Here is a 17916-nt window from a genome sequence, read left to right as displayed (position 1 = left end):
CACAACAATATTGCCAGTCCTTCCTTTTTTTCAGAATTTCAAACAAACAGAGCAGGGATTTCATATTCCTGCACTCCTGTCCTGGAAGACGAAGGCTGTTACTTCTGTGTATTTATATCTCCCCTTTCTGATCTGCCCGTTTGCTCTCTGGTATGAATTCTCCCGTTAAGAGGTTGAGTGTTTTAGCCTTTCGGTGCATAACAGGGAGGGACGGAGGAGGAGGGAGCATCAGCCAAGTGGAGGATAAGTTTGCTCACGTGCCTGCATGCATCTTCTTTTCATCCAGGGAGAAGGTCCTCGCTCTGCTCTTGAACACAGCACCTCTCTTTCACTCCCCCCCTTTGAGAGCCTTGGATGCTGAAAGATTACCTGGGGATGAAGACGGAGGAGCAAAATCAAGGAGGCCCCAGAAGCATGGAGGGATCAGAGAGGGCCAGGAGAAGCCCTCAGGTCAGCCAGAGAGGCTGCATCAGGGAGTTCTTGCAAAGGATGCCCCCACAACAGATCAAAGAGGAAGCCGGGGAAGGTCTCCTTCAGCGCTGGGAAGTCCAGTGGCAGGAGTTCCTGAAGACCATGGAATCCTCTCACGCAGGCTGGGGGGTCCCGCAGTTGCTGGAGGAACCTGCACCCTGGGACGACACCAAGGCCTTCCTGGCCTCCTTTGAGCAAGTGGCCGAAGCCTGCCAGTGGCCCAAGGAAGAGTGGGCAGCCCGTCTCCTGCCGGCCCTCAGTGGGGAAGCCAAGCAGGCGTATAGCAGGCTGGACCCACAGGACAGAGAGGATTATGGGAAAGTGAAGGCGGCCATCTTGCGCGGGGATGCCATGAGCAGAGAGAAGAGCCGCCAGCACTTCCGGCATTTCTGCTACCAGGAGGCCGAGGGGCCGAGAGGGACGTACAGCCGGCTCCAGGAGCTCTGCTGTCGGTGGCTGAAGGTCGATAGGCACTCCAAGGAGCAGATCTTGGAGTTTTTGATCCTGGAGCAATTCCTGACCATCCTGCCGCCAGAGGTCCAGGACTGGGTGAGGGAACGAGGGCCAGAGACCTGCTCCCAGGCGGTGGCCCTGGCCGAGGACTTCTTATTGAGGCAGCGTGAGGCTGAGCAGCAGCAACTGCAGGTGAGAGATGCCTGGGAGGGTCATTATCCTGAAGGGTCCACCTCTCTTTTAGAATGGGCAGTTGCAGATTCAGGGATCCGGTCGCCACATTCCCCATTCCATCTCCTCAGATCAGTCATTTCCAGATAGTGTTGTGGAGCACCCTTTTGGGCCATGATCGATAGAATCGTAGAATCATAGAGTTGAAAGGGACCACCAGGGTCATCTAGTCCAACCCCCCTGCACAATGCAGGAAATTCACAACTACCTCCCCCACACACCCTCAGTGACCCCTACTCCATGCCCAGAAGATGGCCAAGATGCCTTCCCTCTCATGATCTGCCTAAGGTCATAGAATCTGCCTAAGGTCATAGAAAGATGCCCTCTCTCTCATGATCTACCTAAGTTATAGAAGGATGCCTTATGTAACTAAAGGATAACACCTGTGCACACAAAGGAGGCTGCCTGATGAATTTCTATGTGTTATACTGTTCTAGCTTGCTTCCTCCGAAAACTGAACGGAATCCCACTGCGATTGTGTTTTGGTAGGGGACATATCGATCAATCCCTTCCTCAGAGACACAGCAGAAATACTCTGATAGAGAGGAGGGTCCTGTTAGGCCCCTGCACGTGTTGCTTTTGTGAGCTTCTTCCAGTCAGGATGGACACTTATGAAGTAACTGATGCAGCCTCCTTTATGGGGAGTTGTTCCCATTCTTAAAATATGCCTTTTGAGTCAGGTTAGAACTTTTGAACCGATTTTCAGGCATCTCTCTGATTTTATTTGTTTGGTTTAGAGATTTCTATTCTGCCACACAACCCATCAGGCTTCCAGGGTGGCAGACACCAAGTATAAAATCCAACAACCGGTCTTTTAATATATTTTTTTGGGGGATGGGGGTCATCTAGGCACAAAATGTGTAGTTCTAAAAGAACATTTGTGAGGTAGGAGGGAAATCCTCAGAACTGGACATTTGACAGCCTCTGAATGTTACTGTAGGAAAACAAATGCAAGGAAAAGGCACAGATGTGCTACAGAGTCATGCGCCACGCTCACTAAGGGCCAGCACATTCCATTGTGCAGTTCCACTGTTTCCGAAAAGCCCTGCCCAAAGTGGGGCAGTTGAGGGGAAGGGCAGAGCAGAAAAAGCCCATTACTGGTAGTCTTCGGTGGTTGCCCTTCAATTCAACCTCAAGGTTCATGCCTCCAGCCAAGTTCTGGATTTGAAAAGAAAACGCCAGTTAAGTGACTCTTAACCCCACTCCTTTGATGAGATCGGACTAGCCTGGGCCATTGAAGTCAGGGTACTTACTGCCTGTCTACACCATGTCAAATCACTGTTTTTGCCTTTAAAAATCTTGCTGCTTTGAGTTACTCAGATTGCTATTTTTCAGGGTTTAGCTCCTTCCCAGAAGCAAAACATAAAATGAAGGAGTGACTGCACCATGCCATGAGGACATAGAATCATAGAGTTGGAAGGGACCACCAGGGTCATCTAGTCCAACCCCCTGCACAATGCAGGAAATTCACAACTACCTCCCCCCATACACCCCCAGTGACCCCTACTCCATGCCCAGAAGATGGCCAAGATGCTTACCCTCCCATGAACTGCTTAAGGTCATAGAATCAGCATTGCTGACAGATGGCCATTGCATTGCTGACAGATGTGTAGCAATGACTGTATATGAGCACCAAGGTTGCATGCAGGATGCCATGGGCCATTTCACACCCTACTGCTGTTTATATTTTGGAATATATATTTTACTTAATCATTAACTTATTGTGGGACCGTTAATACCTATGTCAACTGACCTGGATAGCCCCAGGCTAGCCTGATCTCCTCAGATCTCAGAAATGTATGTTCAGCTGACCTGGACAGCCTCAGGCTAGCCCAATCTCATCAGATCACAGAAGTTAAGCAGGGTCAACCCTGCCTAGTACTTGGATGGTTGTGACATGGAGGCAGGCAATGGCAAATCACCGCTGAAGGTCTCTTGCCTTGAAAACCCTACAAGGTCGCCATAAGTCAGCTATGGCTTGATGGCAAAAAAAAATCCTCACCTGGTTGTTAAATTACCAGGACCTACTGCAGAGTAAATTATTAGAGCCTACTACTGAGCGGTAGAGCCCCTGCTTTGGATGCACAAGTACTTGAGTCAGCCCCCAACATCTTCCATTGAAGAAGCTTGGGCTAGGAAGTGTCAGAAAAGACCATTTCTGACCAAGAGCCTGGAGAGCCAGTTAAAGTCAGAGTGGACAGAACTGAGCTAGCCAGCCCAATGGTCTGACTGTACAAGGCAGCTTCATATGTAATTGTAGGGAGAAGGAATAGCTTAGTGGTAGTGCATCGGCTTTGCTTGCAGAAGGTCCCAGGTTCGATCCCCATTATCTCCAGTTGAAAGGATGAGGTAGACCAAGGGTTCAGTGAGGTAAGGACAGGTTCATTTGCAGAGGGGGCCATGGCTTAGTGGTAGAGCATCTGCTTTCTGTACAGAAGGTCCAGGTTCAGTCCCCAGATTGTCTAATTGAAAGGATGAGGTAGACCAAGGGTCTAGCCCACAAGTTTACAAGGTTGGAAGATACCACAAGGGCCATCCAGTCCAACCCCTGCCACGCAGGATCCCACAATCAAAGCACTCCCGACAGATAGCCATCCAGCCTCTAGCTCAGTAAAAGGCAGGTTCATTTAGGGAGGTGGGTGGAGCTCAGGGCATCTGCTTGGCATGCAGAAGGTCCCAGGTTCAATCTCCAGTGTCTCCAATGGGAAGAATGAAGCCCAGGTTTGATCCTGCCCTCTCCATTAACGGGACCTCAAGTAGCAGGAGTAATGGAAGACCTTTCCGGAGACCCACCACACTTAGCTTAATGGACCCGTGGTCCAACTCTGTATAAGATAGTCTCATGCATTCTATCCCTGAAGGAGATCTTCCCTGCCATTCTAGGTAACATCGCCGTTTCAGGAGGTGGTTCTGAGCTTCGAGCCAGAACCAGTGTCGTCCGGCCATGCCCACCGGCAACTGCATGGGGAGGCAAAGGTGGAGCCCAAGAGTGGAGATGCCTCCATGCTGGGTAAGAATTTCTTGGGCCTCCAAATTACCAGGGTGCGGTGGGGGGCGGATGTCTTCAGGTATGGCTTCTTTCTGGCCAGGCACCTTTCCAGAGCGTAAGAGCCAAATCTCCCGTTTCTGGCTGAGAAAAGCAATGTCAGGAAAAAAAAACCTCCTAGAAATCATAGAATCATAGAGTTGGACGGGATCACCAGGGTCATCAAGTCCAACCCCCTGCACAATGCAGGAAATTCACAACTACCTCCCCCCCTCACCTAGTGACCAGAAGATGGCCAAGATGCCCTCCCTCTCATCATCTGCCTAAGGTCACAGAATCAGCATTGCTGACAGATGACCATCTAACCTCTTCTTAAAAACTTCTCTGGATGCCCTAGCTCCGTGTTGGCGAACCTATGGCACACGTGCCGGACTTGGCACGCCGAGCCCTCTCTGTGGGCACGCGCAGCCGTTGCATCTGCCTTCCCTGGACTCCTGCTGCCCAGCTGGGCGGCGGGGGCTTTGAACTGCTCCGCGCTGCCTGCAGGTAGCGCGGAGCAGTTCAAAGCGCCCCCCCTTCCCTGGACTCCCCGCCACTCCAAAGCGTCCCCCCTTCCCTGGACTCCCCGCTGCCCAGCTGGGAGTAACCCACCGCCCCCCCTTCCCTGGACTCCCCACCGCCCAGCTGGGAGGAAACCTCAGTATTCAGGTTAAATTGCCGTGTTGGCACTTTGCGATAAATAAGTGGGTTTTGGGTTGCAGTTTGGGCACTCGGTCTCTAAAAGGTTCGCCATCACTGCCCTAGCTATTTTGCACCCGTGTGACGGCAGCATCTGGTGCATATTATTTGCTTGTCCGCTTTTTACTGTGTAGGCCTTATGAAAGAAATGAAAATAGCAAGTAGATTTTATTAGGAGCTGGTTTCAGGGGGTGGCCATGTTGGTCTGCAATAGAAGAGCTAGAATTGAGTCACGGTAGCACCTTAGATAATTCACAGTGGGTAGCCGTGTTAGTCTGTCTGCAGTAGTAGAAAAGAGCAAGAGTCCAGTAGCACCTTAAAGACTAACAAAAATATTTTCTGGCAGGGTATGAGCTTTTGTGAGCCACAGCTCTGGTATCTGAAGAAGTGAGCTGTGGCTCACGAAAGCTCATACCCTGCCAGAAAATATTTTTGTTAGTCTTTAAGGTAGCACCTTAGAGCAGGGGTGTCAAACATAAAGCCCTGGGGGCCCAGATTCAGGCCCCTTGGGAGCTCTTATCCAGCCCGTGAGCCAGCCATGGCAGCTACCCCCACCCCCGTCCTAATCTGGGCTGGCAAGGCATGGCCTGGCCCGACCAAGTGATATTTATGTCACATCTGGCCCTCGTAACGAATGAGCTTGACACCCCTGCCTTAGAGACCAACAAGATTTGGGGGGGAAATCAGCGTTGGAGAGTCAAAGAAGAAAAAAAAGAGTTGGTTTTATATGACGACTTTCTTCGCCACTTAAGGAAGACTCAAGCCGGCTTACAATCACTTTCCCCTCCCCTCCCCACAACAGACACCCTGTGAGGTAGGTGGGGCTGAGAGAGCTCTTAATAGAACTGTGACTAGCCCAGGGTCATCCAGCTGGAAACAAATCCAGTTCACCCCATTAGTGTCCTCCGCTCATGTGGAGGAGTGGGGAATCAAACCCAGTTCTCCAGATCAGAGTTCACCGCTCCAAACCACCACGCTTAACCACTGCACCATGCTGGCTCTCCTTTCTGGCCAGGCACCTTTCCAGAGCATAAGAGCCCAATCTCCCTTCTCCTGGCTGAGGAAAGCAAAGTCAGAAAAACCCCTCCTAAGGGCCTTTGTCAGATACAAGTAGGAATGGATCTCTGAGTTCCTTCTTTGCAACGCCCCTCTCACCTTCTACTGGGATATAGGAACTCAGAGATCTCCATTCCAACTTCTGTCTGGCGATGGGAGTTTTGACTGTCAAAAGCTCATACCCTGAAAATCTTGTTGCCCTCAAGGTGCTGCTGGACTCAAATCCAGCTGTTCTTCTAGGAGCTGGATTTTGTGCACACCCCACTCTTCAGTTTCCCTTGGGTCGTTTTTGAATTTCTGTCCTGCTGCATATTGGGGATGGCAGGAAAATATCCCTCCCCCAGTCGGACCCTCCTTCCAGCCATCCAAATTCATTACCCAAATGTGCAGAAGGAGGGGAACAGGGCTGACTTTTGCCCAAGCTCCTCCTCTTCCTTGTCACTGTACCTCATCAGATCAGAGGGAAGGAAGTATAAAATTGACTTGCGGAACTCGTTGCCACAGGATGTCGTGATGGCCACTAGTTTAATGGGCTTTAAAAGAAGGTTAGACAAGTTCACGGAGGAGAGGCCAATTGATGGCTGCCACAATGACGAAGTGTAACCTCCATGTTTAGAAGCAGTAGCTCTCCAAATAGCAGAACTTAGGGGGCGTAACAACAGGGGGAAGCATTGGCCTCTGTGCCGTACTTGTGGACTTCCCATCTGGCTGATGTGTGAATGGTGGACTAGAGCTGCTCTAATGTTCTTCAAGTTGATCTTTCCTCCTTGGCTATAGACAATTGAAGTAGATGGACCACCGACTGGACTCTCTATAAGGGGTTAGATTTGCATCCACTAGCACCTTAGAGACCAACAAGATTTGGGGGGTATGAGCTTTCGAGAGTCAAAGCTCCCTTTGGCTCTTGAAAGCTCATACCCTGAAAATCTTGTTGGGTTTCTAAGGCGCTGCTGGCCCTGACTTGAATAGCCCCAGGCTATCCTGATCTTGTCAGATCTCAGAAGCTAAGCAGGGTCAGTCCTGGCTAGTATTTGGATGGGAGTCCTCCAAGGAATACCAGGGTCGTGTCGCAGAGGCCGGCAATGACAAATGACCTCTGAACGTCTCTTGCCTTGAAAATCATATGGGGTCACCACAAGTCAGCTCAAATCTAGCTCTTCTGCTGCAGCCCGAAATGACTCCCCTTGAATATCTATAAGAGAATGTACAGTAGCGAGTACCTGTCCACAGAGACCCATATTTTCTCTCCCTTTCATCCAGGCAGTAAAGAATGGATGAGCCTTGAGGGAGAGGAAGGGTATGCAGCAGAAGAGTTGGAGCGATTGCAACCGCACAGGACATCAGCATGGAGAGGAGGGGAGGACGTCACCCAGTTCTGCCAGCTGGAAAACACACCCAGGACTCAGCAGGAAACCCACCCCATGCAGGAAGTCGATCCGTCTGGTCCGTTTGGAGGATCTTTCCAGACTCTTGAGGAAGATGCATTCCAGCGAAGAGTCCACACTGGTAAGAGACAAAATATCTGCAATGCTTATAGAAAAAGATTCGGTCCGAGCTCGGTCCTCATTAAGCACGAAAGCATTCACACGGGAGAAAAGTCGTTTAAGTGCTCAGACTGCGGGAAAAGATTTGGTCAGAAATTGCAGCTGATTGGGCACCGCAAAAGATGTGAAAGTGAGAGGCCCCACAAATGCACAACCTGTGGGAAAAGGTTTTCTCGCAGCTCGTACCTTAACACTCATCAGAGAATCCACACTGGGGAGAGGCCATACGAATGCTTGCGCTGTGGGAAAAGCTTCAGCCAGAAAGCTAACCTTAATACACACCGTAGAATCCACACGGGCGAAAAGCCGCACAAATGCTTGGTTTGTGGGAAAAGGTTTTCTCGTAATACGTGCCTTAATAGACACCAGAGAATCCACACAGCACGTTAGCTATACGGATGCTTGGACTTGTGGGGGGATGAAAATTTTAGGGGAAGATTGGTATTGCTTATGGAGAACCAGTTTGGAATAAGTTTTGGTCAGAAACTATGTGATTTTTGACACTGTACAATGCAGAAACAACAACCTGTCTCCTATATTCTAACAACAACTGCTAACACAATAAAGAATATTCTTAATTTCCTCCATGGCTGTTTTGCTTTTTTAACAACATTTGGGGGAGGGAATGGGGTGAAGGTGCTTTCAAGGATAACCTTGTCCAGTATTTTCTGAAAGCCCAAATTCACTAGAAGCAGCCCCCCCAAAACCTCCATTAAAACAACCAAAATTCATAATCTGTGCGCAGAGATATACATTTAAAAAAGGCTCATGGCATGATGGATTTGTATATATTTATTGGTGATATTTATATAGCGCCTCATATTATGTCTTTCTGAAGCAGGTCACAGTGCTAAAGAATTAATCAGATAATCAAAAATATCAACATCATGAAATCAGCAGCAGATAAATCCACAAAGCTCAGCCCTGTTAAACATCAAAAGACTAGCTGGAAAGAGAATTTTTTTTACCTATCCCTAAAGAGAAGCCACAGAGAAGCCAATAAAGGAAGCCACAGCCCTCAATTTGCAAGATCTGAGCAAGGCTGTCAAAGATAGGACATTTTGGAGGACTTTCATTCATAGGGTCGCCATGAGTCGGAAACGACTTGACGGCACTTAACACACACACACACACAAAGAGAAGCCAGCCCTGACCTGGATGGCCCAGGCTAGCCTCATCTCGTCAGATCTCAGAAGCTAAGCAGGGTCAGCCCTGCTTAGTATTTGGATGGGAGACCACCAAGGAATACCAGGGTTGCTGTGCAGAGGAAGGCACTGGCAAAACACCTCTGTTAGTCTCATGCCGTGAAAACCCCAAAAGGGGTCGCCATAAGTCGGCTGCGACTTGACGGCACTTTACACACATACAAAGAGAAGCCAGTGAAGGGGACAGGCAAGACTTCTTCAGGAAGTGAATTCTAGAGAAATGCTTTCCAACTTCAGGACAGAAGGTTCCAGGGGACTGCAGAGTTATTGGAAAGGAGTCGTGAATTCACATGTGCTCTAAGAATTGTCATTTTAATCTTTTTATCATTATGTATTTTCTCAATCAATGGATACTAATAGTTCAACTGCTACTATGTGAGCGGGAGTCTGTGAAATTGTTTGATATTAAAAAGGGTCCTCATACTCAAAAAGGTTGGGAACCACTCTTCTAGAGTATAGCACCCATTACCAAAAAGGCAGATCCCTGTGTCCACCTGAGAGAGTATCTGAGCAGGTCCTCGTTAGGGTTGCCAGGCTCATGCCTGAGCCCCTGGGAGACTTTTGGGGGTGAGGCATAGTGGAAAATGTGTTGCGCAAGGCGGCCATCCTGGAAGTAACCATCACTGTATTGAGCAACCCTCTAGGAGTTTTTCCAGTCTCTATGGTAAATGCCATAGAGATTGGGGGATTCCTAGAGCATCACTCAACACAGTGCCATCTTTCCCGCTGCTCCATTTAGTATGGGTTGGGGAGAGGGAGCATGGCTGGGCAACTGCCATCCCTAGTCCTTACGAGTGGATTTTAAGCAGCAAGAAAAGGACTCATATGGGAGGAGCTTTCTTTCTTTAATGATGAGGTCATGGTAGCACATCAGCAAATCCAACACTGGTATATACCACTGGTATATACTGGCTGGCTAATACTTCATTGCTACCATATCCTTCTGTCTCCCTCTCTGTGTTGGAGACACAGGTCTCCAACAGCTGGTTTGCCTGGGAAGAGGGTGATGGTTAGACCCAATGAACCTCTTTTTACTGTATTCCTGTGCTCTCCTGGAATCATGCCAAGCAAGCAAATGTGAGAGATTGCCCTTACTATTCAACTCATTCTGCAGTTTTAGTGTGTGTTTTTTCACAATGTTTTCTGGGTTTGCTGGTCACAGCGAGGGGCTCTGGAGGACCCAGAAGACCCCCTGAGCCGCTGGAAATCTAACACATCACCTTTTCTGGATTCTGTATTTCAACTGGCACTGGCTACAAGCTTTTGAGCCCATCTCACGACCAGAGTTCGATCCCGACGGAAGTTGGTTTCAGGTAGCCGGCTCAAGGTTGACTCAGCCTTCCTTCCTTCTGAGGTTGGTAAAATGAGTACCCAGCTTGCTGGTGGTAAAGTGTAGATAATTGGGGAAGACAATGGCAAACCACCCCATAAACATAGTCTGCCTAGTAAATGTCGGGATGTGACGTCACTGCATGGGTCAGGAATGACCTGGTACTTGCACAGGGGACTACCTTTACCTTTACCAGTAGTCATGAGGATGAGTTGTGTGCTGAATTCTGTGCCCAGTACCACACTGGGCCGCCTCTCTGAGTTCCTATGGAATCTTTCTCCTGGTTTGTGAGTACATGCAGCTGCTTTGAATTGAGTCAGATCCCTGGTCCATCGAGTCCAATTTTGTGGTGGGCAGGGGCTCTCTGGGATCTCAAGCAAGGGTCTTTTCCAGCACTTCTACTTGAGATCCCCTTTTAACTGGAGGAGTCGAGCACTGAATCTTAAACCTTCAGTATGCAAAATCTGGTGCTCTTTCATGAGCAAGGCTACTCCCAGACGAGATGTCTGGTGATCTGCAAAGCAACTTTTTTAACATTAGGATTTCTACCCTATGGACAGCAGACCATGGGTGGAGAGTTGCATTTTTGTACCCTTCTCTTAGTGAAAAATACCTTTCAAGTAGAAAATTAGCATGGCAAGCTCAAGTCTGGGCCCTTTCTCCCTGCTGTGCTCATTTTCTGTTTACAAGGCAGTTTTTTTATGCAGAAGAATGTTCACAATCGAGATTCCCCCCCCAATCTGAAATGGTGCATTCCATTCTACCACCACCTTATTCACTGGCCTGTGGACAGTAGGGCCAGAGAAGCAGACAGATCGAGGAGTGAGGGGCGTGGAGCTCAAGAAAGCCAGGATTCTGCTCAGTTTATGGCATCCTTCTAGTTTTCTAGGACTGAGAGCAAAGAGTACACTTTCAGAATGACATTGTGATGGAAAGTGCCGTCAAGTCACAGCTGACTTATGGCAACCCCGTAGGGGATTTTTTCAAGGCAAGAGAACGTTTGGAGATGGTTTTGCCATTGCCTGCCTCCACGTGGGCTGAGAGAGTTCTGAGAGAACTGTGAGTAGCCCAAGGTCACCCAGCAGGCTTCATGTGGAGGAGTGGGGAATTGAACCCAGTTCTCCAGATTAGAGTCTTCTGCTCTTAACGACTACACCACACTGGCTCTTGACATTATAAAAACCCAAATAAGTGAAGTTAGCTCAATGGTGGGGAGATCCGAGTTCATATGGATTAGTATGTCTAAACTGCATGTACTTTATCCGGTATGTAAACAGTTCAAAACACCCTAATTATGAGACAAGGCTGAACATAGAACATATTCACTATTGCTGCATCATTGAGTTGGTTAATCAATTACACTAATAAATTAAAAGGTGCCTCGATTAGTAAGGGTATACCAAAATAGAAAACCTATGCTGAAACTCTTAATAGTGCAAAAGAGAACAGCACGATGGCATCAACAACGAAGTGTCTCAGAACCAATAAACATATTATAACTCATACACTAAAATCACATAATTTAATAACATAAATAGAAGACCATCTACACTCTAAATTCATAAGTATGTATCACAACAGGTTGAAACAAAGTTAGAGCAGCTGAACCTGCCCAGATCCAAGGTCGTAGATGCTGTTGTAGCTTGCTCAGAAGAGGAAGAATTCAGGGTTGTGAATTCTCCTAGCTTCACCTATGCAATGAAGTGTCTTCCAGGTATTAGTATTTCTTAGAACTGTCAAGCAATGGGCGTTTGGGGAGGGGCTAGCTATGGCTCAATGGTAGAGTGTTTACTCGGCAGGCAGAAGTTCCCAGGTTCAATCCCCGGCATCTCCTGTTGAAAGGATGAGGTAGACCAAGGGTATATAACTCAGGTATAGGCCGGTTCATTTAGGGAGGAGCCACATGGCTCAGTGGCAGAGCATCTGCTTGGCATGCAGAAGGTCCCAGGTTCAACCCCGGCATCTCCATTTAAAACAATCAAGTAGAAGATGTGATAGTCCTTGACCTAAGACCCTGCAAAGTCACTTCCAGTCTGAACAGACAAGACTGACCTTGATGGACCGAAGGTCTAAACTGGTATGAGGCAGTTTGAGTTGAACAGCTGACGGGGGAAAAGAGGGAAAGGAAAACCAGCTAGTTCACATCCCTGAGATTTTAGAGAATCCTGGAGGGGGAGATTTTGAGGGGAGGTGTAGGATTTCCAAGTTGCTGTAGCCCTCCCATGATTCCTCAGGGACTTCCAGTTTGTCCCTACATATTGGCTGGCCCCTGTGGGGATGATAAAAATTGCACAACAGGGCCACTCACAGAGACGGGGACTTTACCTGCTCAAGAGACTTCCTAACTATGCAGGGAAATTCAACTTTGTAAATTAAACAACAGAAGGAAGGGAGAGAAGAAAATTCTTTTATAACGGCACGATAAGGATTGAGCATGTTCCACGAAGCATGAAAAGTGGACAGCAGCTGGGAGTCAGTTAAAGGAACAATTCCAGGGTGGGGTGGGGTTGTGGAAGCCTCTGAGAGCACAGAGATTATTGGCAGGAGAGATTTTGGGATACCTTTTCCCAAAATGTTTATCCCTCTCCTGCAATTCCGCTCAGTCCTTCGGCTTGTTTACATATGGGATTTTTATCCCATCCTTTCTCCAAAGAGCCCAGAACACCATACATAGTACACACACACACATTGTGTGGTAGGTCTGAGAGCCTTATGGAAGAGTGGAAAGAACTCACAACCACCTTCAGTCACCCCTCCTAAAGGAAAGGAGCCATCATGGAAGCTTTATATCCACCACTGGCACCTGGTTGGCCCACTGGGGTTACCTGACACCCCAGGCTAGGAGGAGTTCTTTCTCGGCCACCGTACAGCAGGGCTTTGACAGACTGCTGGTCTAAATGGCCAGAAAACATGAATTTAGACTGAAGAGTTTGATTCATGCTGAACAGAATTACCGGGGTGTGTGTGTGTGTGGAGCCCCTAAATAAAACCCATAAGCCCCCACCCTACTGTTTTAGAAAACTGTAACGTGGCAGAATGGCTGGCTGTTTGCCCCCCTCCCCCAGCTTTCTGGAAAGTCACTGAGGGGGACTACGGGAAACAGAATTCCAGAAAATGTATTGTACATGGCCGTCTCAAATAGCTAAAACATAATAATACAACAAATAGTAGTACATACATACAATTAAGAGCCCCTCAGCGCAGTGTTAAGCTGCAGTACTGCAGTAAAAAGCTCTGCTCACGACCTGAGTTCGATCCCGACGGAAGTTGGTTTCAGGTAGCCGGCTCAAGGTTGACTCAGCCTTGCATCCTTCCGAGGTTGGTAAAATGAGTACACAGCTTGCTGGGGGTAAAGGGAAGATGACTGCGGAAGGCACTGGCAAACCATCCCGCAAACAAAGTCTGCCTTGGAAACGTCGGGATGTGACGTCACCCCATAGGTCAGGAATGCACAGGGGACCTTTACCTTTTTTACCTTACATACAGTTAGCTCAAGCATAGCAATATAGCAATAGAAATAAAATAAATCAGTGACTAAAATATTTATACTGCCTTCTTGCCAAGGGGGAAAAACTCATCCACTGAGTAGAAAAGAGCAAGAGTCCAGTAGCACTTTAAAGACTAACAAAATTCCTGGGAGGATATGAGCTTTCGTGAGTCACAGCTTACTTCTTCAGAACTGTGACTCACATCAGCTCATACCCTGCCAGAATTTTTGTTAGTCTTTAAGGTGCTACTGGACTCTTGCTCTTTTCTACTGCTACAGAAAGACTAACAAGACTGCCCATTGTGATCTATCATCAAGGGAGGTTACTAACCTGGACGGGGGACGGGGACTGGCGGGGGGAATATCCTGTGCCCTTCAACAGATATTTAATGAGTGGAAATGGGCTGCTGAAGCTTTTCACAGCATGGAGGTCAGTAACATCCACTTGGCATTTGCTTGCAGATCAAATGGTTATTAAAGAGACAGCTACAGGGACCAGTTGAAAAGGGGGCAACCTAAACACCCAGCGACATGCAGTTTCTCAAGGATTCCCATTTGCACCTTGGGGCTTTGGCCTTGCTATTTGCAGAGACCTGTGGAATGGGAGCTGGCAGTTATGGCCCTGCCCTGACTTGGATGGCTCAGGCTAGCTTGATCTCATCAGTTCTCAGAAGCTAAGCAAGGTAGGCCCTGGTTAGTACCTGGAAGGGAGACCGCCAAGGAATATCAGGGTTGTTGTGCAAAGGAAAGCAATGGCAAACCACCTCTGTCTCTTGCCTTGAAAACTCTACAGGGTCGCCATAAATTGGCTGCGACTTGAAGGCTCTTTACACACACACAGAGTTCTCCTGTTAATGGATAAGATGCCCCTTTTTAGATCAAAGTCAAGATCTACGAAAGACAAGGGGTGCGGGTAAGAGTTGGTGCAGATCCATATCGAAACCGGCAAAGTACACACATTCCCTGGTGTTCAGGCCCTGGCATCTCTGGTTAAAAAGATCTGAAGAAACAAGATCTTAGAGCAATAGGCTTATCTGAGTTGATGGTATTGATCTAAACGGACACCGGTCCAGTTTTGGTTTGAAGTGCTAGTCTTTCTCACTCTTGTGATCCAACCATGTCCACTGCTTTATTCTGTTTTTCCAGAAATCTCTGCTGTTAGATTCAAACATTTTTATCATACGTTGTAATTCGCTTGCAGATTGACTGATGAATAGTTCTGATGCATGTTTGCCTTCTGCCTGGAGTCCCAGAGGGAAAGGTGGACTATAAATGAAGCTAATAATAATTGTGAATTAAAACAAAACAAAACACAACAACCCTGCAACCCTGCAAGGAGAAAACCAGTTTCACAAGAAGATGTCAAAGAAAGGCATTTTTCTCCTTGGTGTGCAATGGTTTTACCTGCAGGGATGCAAGCCCCAGTGGTACGTGAGAATCAGTGTGGTATAGTGTTTAACGGATTAGACTAAGGGCTAAGGATACCCAAGTTCATATCCACACTCAGACAAGAAAGTCTGTTAGGGCCAGTTGCTCTCTCAGCTTACCTACCTCTCAAGGCTGTTGTGTAAATAAAAAGGGGCAAACCATCTATGAACCTGAGCTTGGCTTTTAAAAAAGTATAATTGACAGATAGGTAGGAATATTTAATATTTGTCACCTGCTTTTCCTTTTAAATGAACATTTCCAAATCAGTTTAAATGGAATGATTAAAAAAAATAAAAAAGGTCAGAAAACAAAGTAAAAATTTCAACGTACACCACAGGTGAAGCAAGACAAAAGAAAAAAAAATCTAGGTGAGGGATTGAACAAGATGTCAATCCATCCCACCAGCAACCTGTAATACCATCTGAGGACACTACCATCTTTTTCCTACTGCATATGTAGCCCAGACATCAATCTAGGGGGCTTCAATGTATTCCATTGTTTTCCTAACAACTGACTTGGAATGCAATCAGACATCATAATAAACTGTGGTTTGTTTAAACCATGGTTTGTAACAGCAAACTGGTCTACCAGATGTCAATGTCAAATCCCAGTTTGTCTACTACTTGTCTCTTCTCTGGCTCCCAGCAGAGAGGAACTCAGACAGGCGGCTCTGCAGACAGGCGGCCTTCAGTGGCAATCTGATCAAGAAATCAGAGTTTATTAATTCAGACATCACAACAAACTGGGGAGACCGCGAACATTTGTGGCGAACAAGGTTAGGCGAGTGAACATACCGAGTTCGGTGACCATGATCACTCATGGACTAAGCCTTTGAAGTCCTTGCCTCACCACTGTCCGGCATGAACATCTGCGGAACAACTTCACCACTGTGCAGTCATGGTGGGGTTTCAGGAAGCAATTTTCTTCCAGGCCAGATTGCCCAGGGATCCCAGAGGTTGTTTTTTTTTTTGGCCATCTTTTGGGCATGGAACAGGGGTCACTGGGAGTGTGTGTGAATTTCCTGTATTGTACAGGGGGTTGGACTAGATTGCCCTGGTGGTCCCTTCCAACTCTATGAGTCTATGATTCATTTTGTTCTGCCTTGCAAAAATATCCTTTGATGCCTGTTCAGTAGGTGAAACCGATTCTCTCCTAGGGTCATGGATGGTGAGGTCATTAAATGACATGGGGAGGGGGGCAGTACAATGACTCTGATAACATGGGCTTACAAAAATACCAAATGGTATGACTTAAATTTTTTTTTTAAAAAAATTATAATCACTGGCTGATTAATTGGATCACTGCTTATTTATACTGGCTGCCAAGCAGTGAGGGAAAGGGAAACTAGCACTCTCATGTGTGCTGGTTTCACTGTACCACACTGTTTCAATACATGAAAACAAACCTGATGAACAGGTTCAAGCTCCTTGCAAACAGCTGAACAGCCCATCAAAACATTGGTCCTCTGTGTGCAACCAGCAAGCAGAATGTGAGTCAAATGGGCAGTGTTCAGGCATCTTAAAACAAACAAATTAGAAGAGCCCTGTTGGATCAGACCAGCGGTCCATCTAGTCCAGCATCCTGTGCCACACAGTGGCCAACCAGTTACTCTTGAGGGCCAATGACAGGGTGGAAAGACTGAGGCCTACCCCTGATAGTGCCTCCCAGCACTGGTATTCAGAGGTTTACGTCCTCTGAATGTAGAAGTTCCCTTTAGTCACCAAGGCCACTGATGGATCTATCCTCGATAAATCGGTCTAATCCTCTTTTAAACTTGTAGTTAAGAAACCAGCTACAAACCCTGGTTTGAAATCTTGGCTTCTTTTATTGCTCTTCTGACAGATGTTTGGCAAGCAAGTGAGAATGGTGGGAGAATCAGTATCCAGGAAATCTTGGACCAAGCGGAATCACAAAGGGCATCTCCAGGAGGAGCAAAAGAAAACTTTTCCCGGGGCCAGCAACCGGCTGAATCCTCTGAGATTCTTCATAGGGCAAAGACGCCTCAAGAAAACCAGCTAAGGAACCTCACAGGTAAATCTGTGTTTTGTGGGGTGCGCAAGGAAATCCTTGATGACACCTCGCTAATGCCTAAACCCAAGACTTTCCCTGTGAGTGAAACAGCTTTAAAACAAAGCTCAGACGGGGAGACGCCATACCAGTGTACTGAGTGTGGCAAATGCTTCGGGCGCAGGAAACACCTGATCGTGCACCGAAAGACCCACATTGGGAACACCCTCTATGACTGTTCGGCGTGCGAGAAGAGGTTTGCTTGGATATCGGATCTCACCCGCCATCAGAGAATCCACACCGGGGAGAAGCCCTATGCTTGCCTGCTGTGCAGCAGACAGTTCAGCTCCCACTCCAGCCTTATTAATCATAGGAAAACCCATGGAGGGGAAAGGCCCTTCCAATGCCCAGACTGTGGAAAGCGGTTTGTCTGCAAATCGCACCTCACGAGACATCAACGAGTCCACCTTGGCAGGAAATCGTACGCTTGTTCCGAATGCGGCAAAAGCTTCTGTCAGCTCTCGCTTCTTATCCTCCACAAAAGCACGCATGCCAAAGAGAAACTCCTTTCGCAGCCCCTGGAGACACTGGACTTTCCGCCTGAATCTCTGTGACATGTGGAGGTTGAATCGATTGTATGGGTCTCCTCTTAACTGCTTGCAATCCTTCGCATTTTTGTGCCACCTTTTTGAGATCTTCCTCTTCAGGGCCAGACTACACATTTGGGTTTTTGAAGAGTTGGGTCCAGGTTCCCCTAACCCAGCTTGGGTTCCCCACAGCCACACGGCAGATGCAGGAGATGGCTTTTAAAAAATAAAGGTGAGGCCAAACAGGCTTCCCCCCATGGTTGGGGAAAAGGTCTCCTGCCTTTATTTTATTTATTTATTATTACATTTATATCCCACCCTCCCCGGCACTGCCAGTCTCAGGGCGATTTCCAATAGATAATGCAATAGGCACAAAACACATAAATCTGGCAG

General features: G+C 47.6%; 1 protein-coding gene across 1 annotated transcript; it reads left to right on the top strand.

Moving 5' to 3' along the window:
- Positions 1–375: 375 nt before the first annotated feature.
- On the top strand, positions 376–17550 carry LOC130493245 (zinc finger protein 397-like). The gene is made up of 4 exons (XM_056866947.1): positions 376–1116; positions 4039–4165; positions 7196–7441; positions 16772–17550. Exons 1-4 carry the CDS (start codon positions 376–378, stop codon positions 17548–17550), a joined length of 1893 nt encoding a protein of 630 aa, XP_056722925.1.
- The last annotated feature ends 366 nt before the right edge of the window (positions 17551–17916 follow it).

The sequence above is a fragment of the Euleptes europaea genome, chromosome 1 (genome assembly GCF_029931775.1).
Source record: "Euleptes europaea isolate rEulEur1 chromosome 1, rEulEur1.hap1, whole genome shotgun sequence".
NCBI lineage: Eukaryota > Metazoa > Chordata > Lepidosauria > Squamata > Sphaerodactylidae > Euleptes > Euleptes europaea.
Note: the sequence above shows the minus strand (reverse complement) of the source record. Positions and strands in the feature narration are given on the sequence as shown.

Excerpts from the sequence above, each read along its gene's own strand:
- LOC130493245 (XM_056866947.1), top strand. The coding sequence starts at position 376 with ATGAAGACGGAGGAGCAAAATCAAGGAGGCCCCAGAAGCATGGAGGGA. Across the intron at positions 1,117-4,038 it reads CTGAGCAGCAGCAACTGCAG|GTAACATCGCCGTTTCAGGA; the intron begins GTGAGAGATGCC and ends CTGCCATTCTAG. Across the intron at positions 7,442-16,771 it reads CCAGCGAAGAGTCCACACTG|ATGTTTGGCAAGCAAGTGAG; the intron begins GTAAGAGACAAA and ends CTCTTCTGACAG.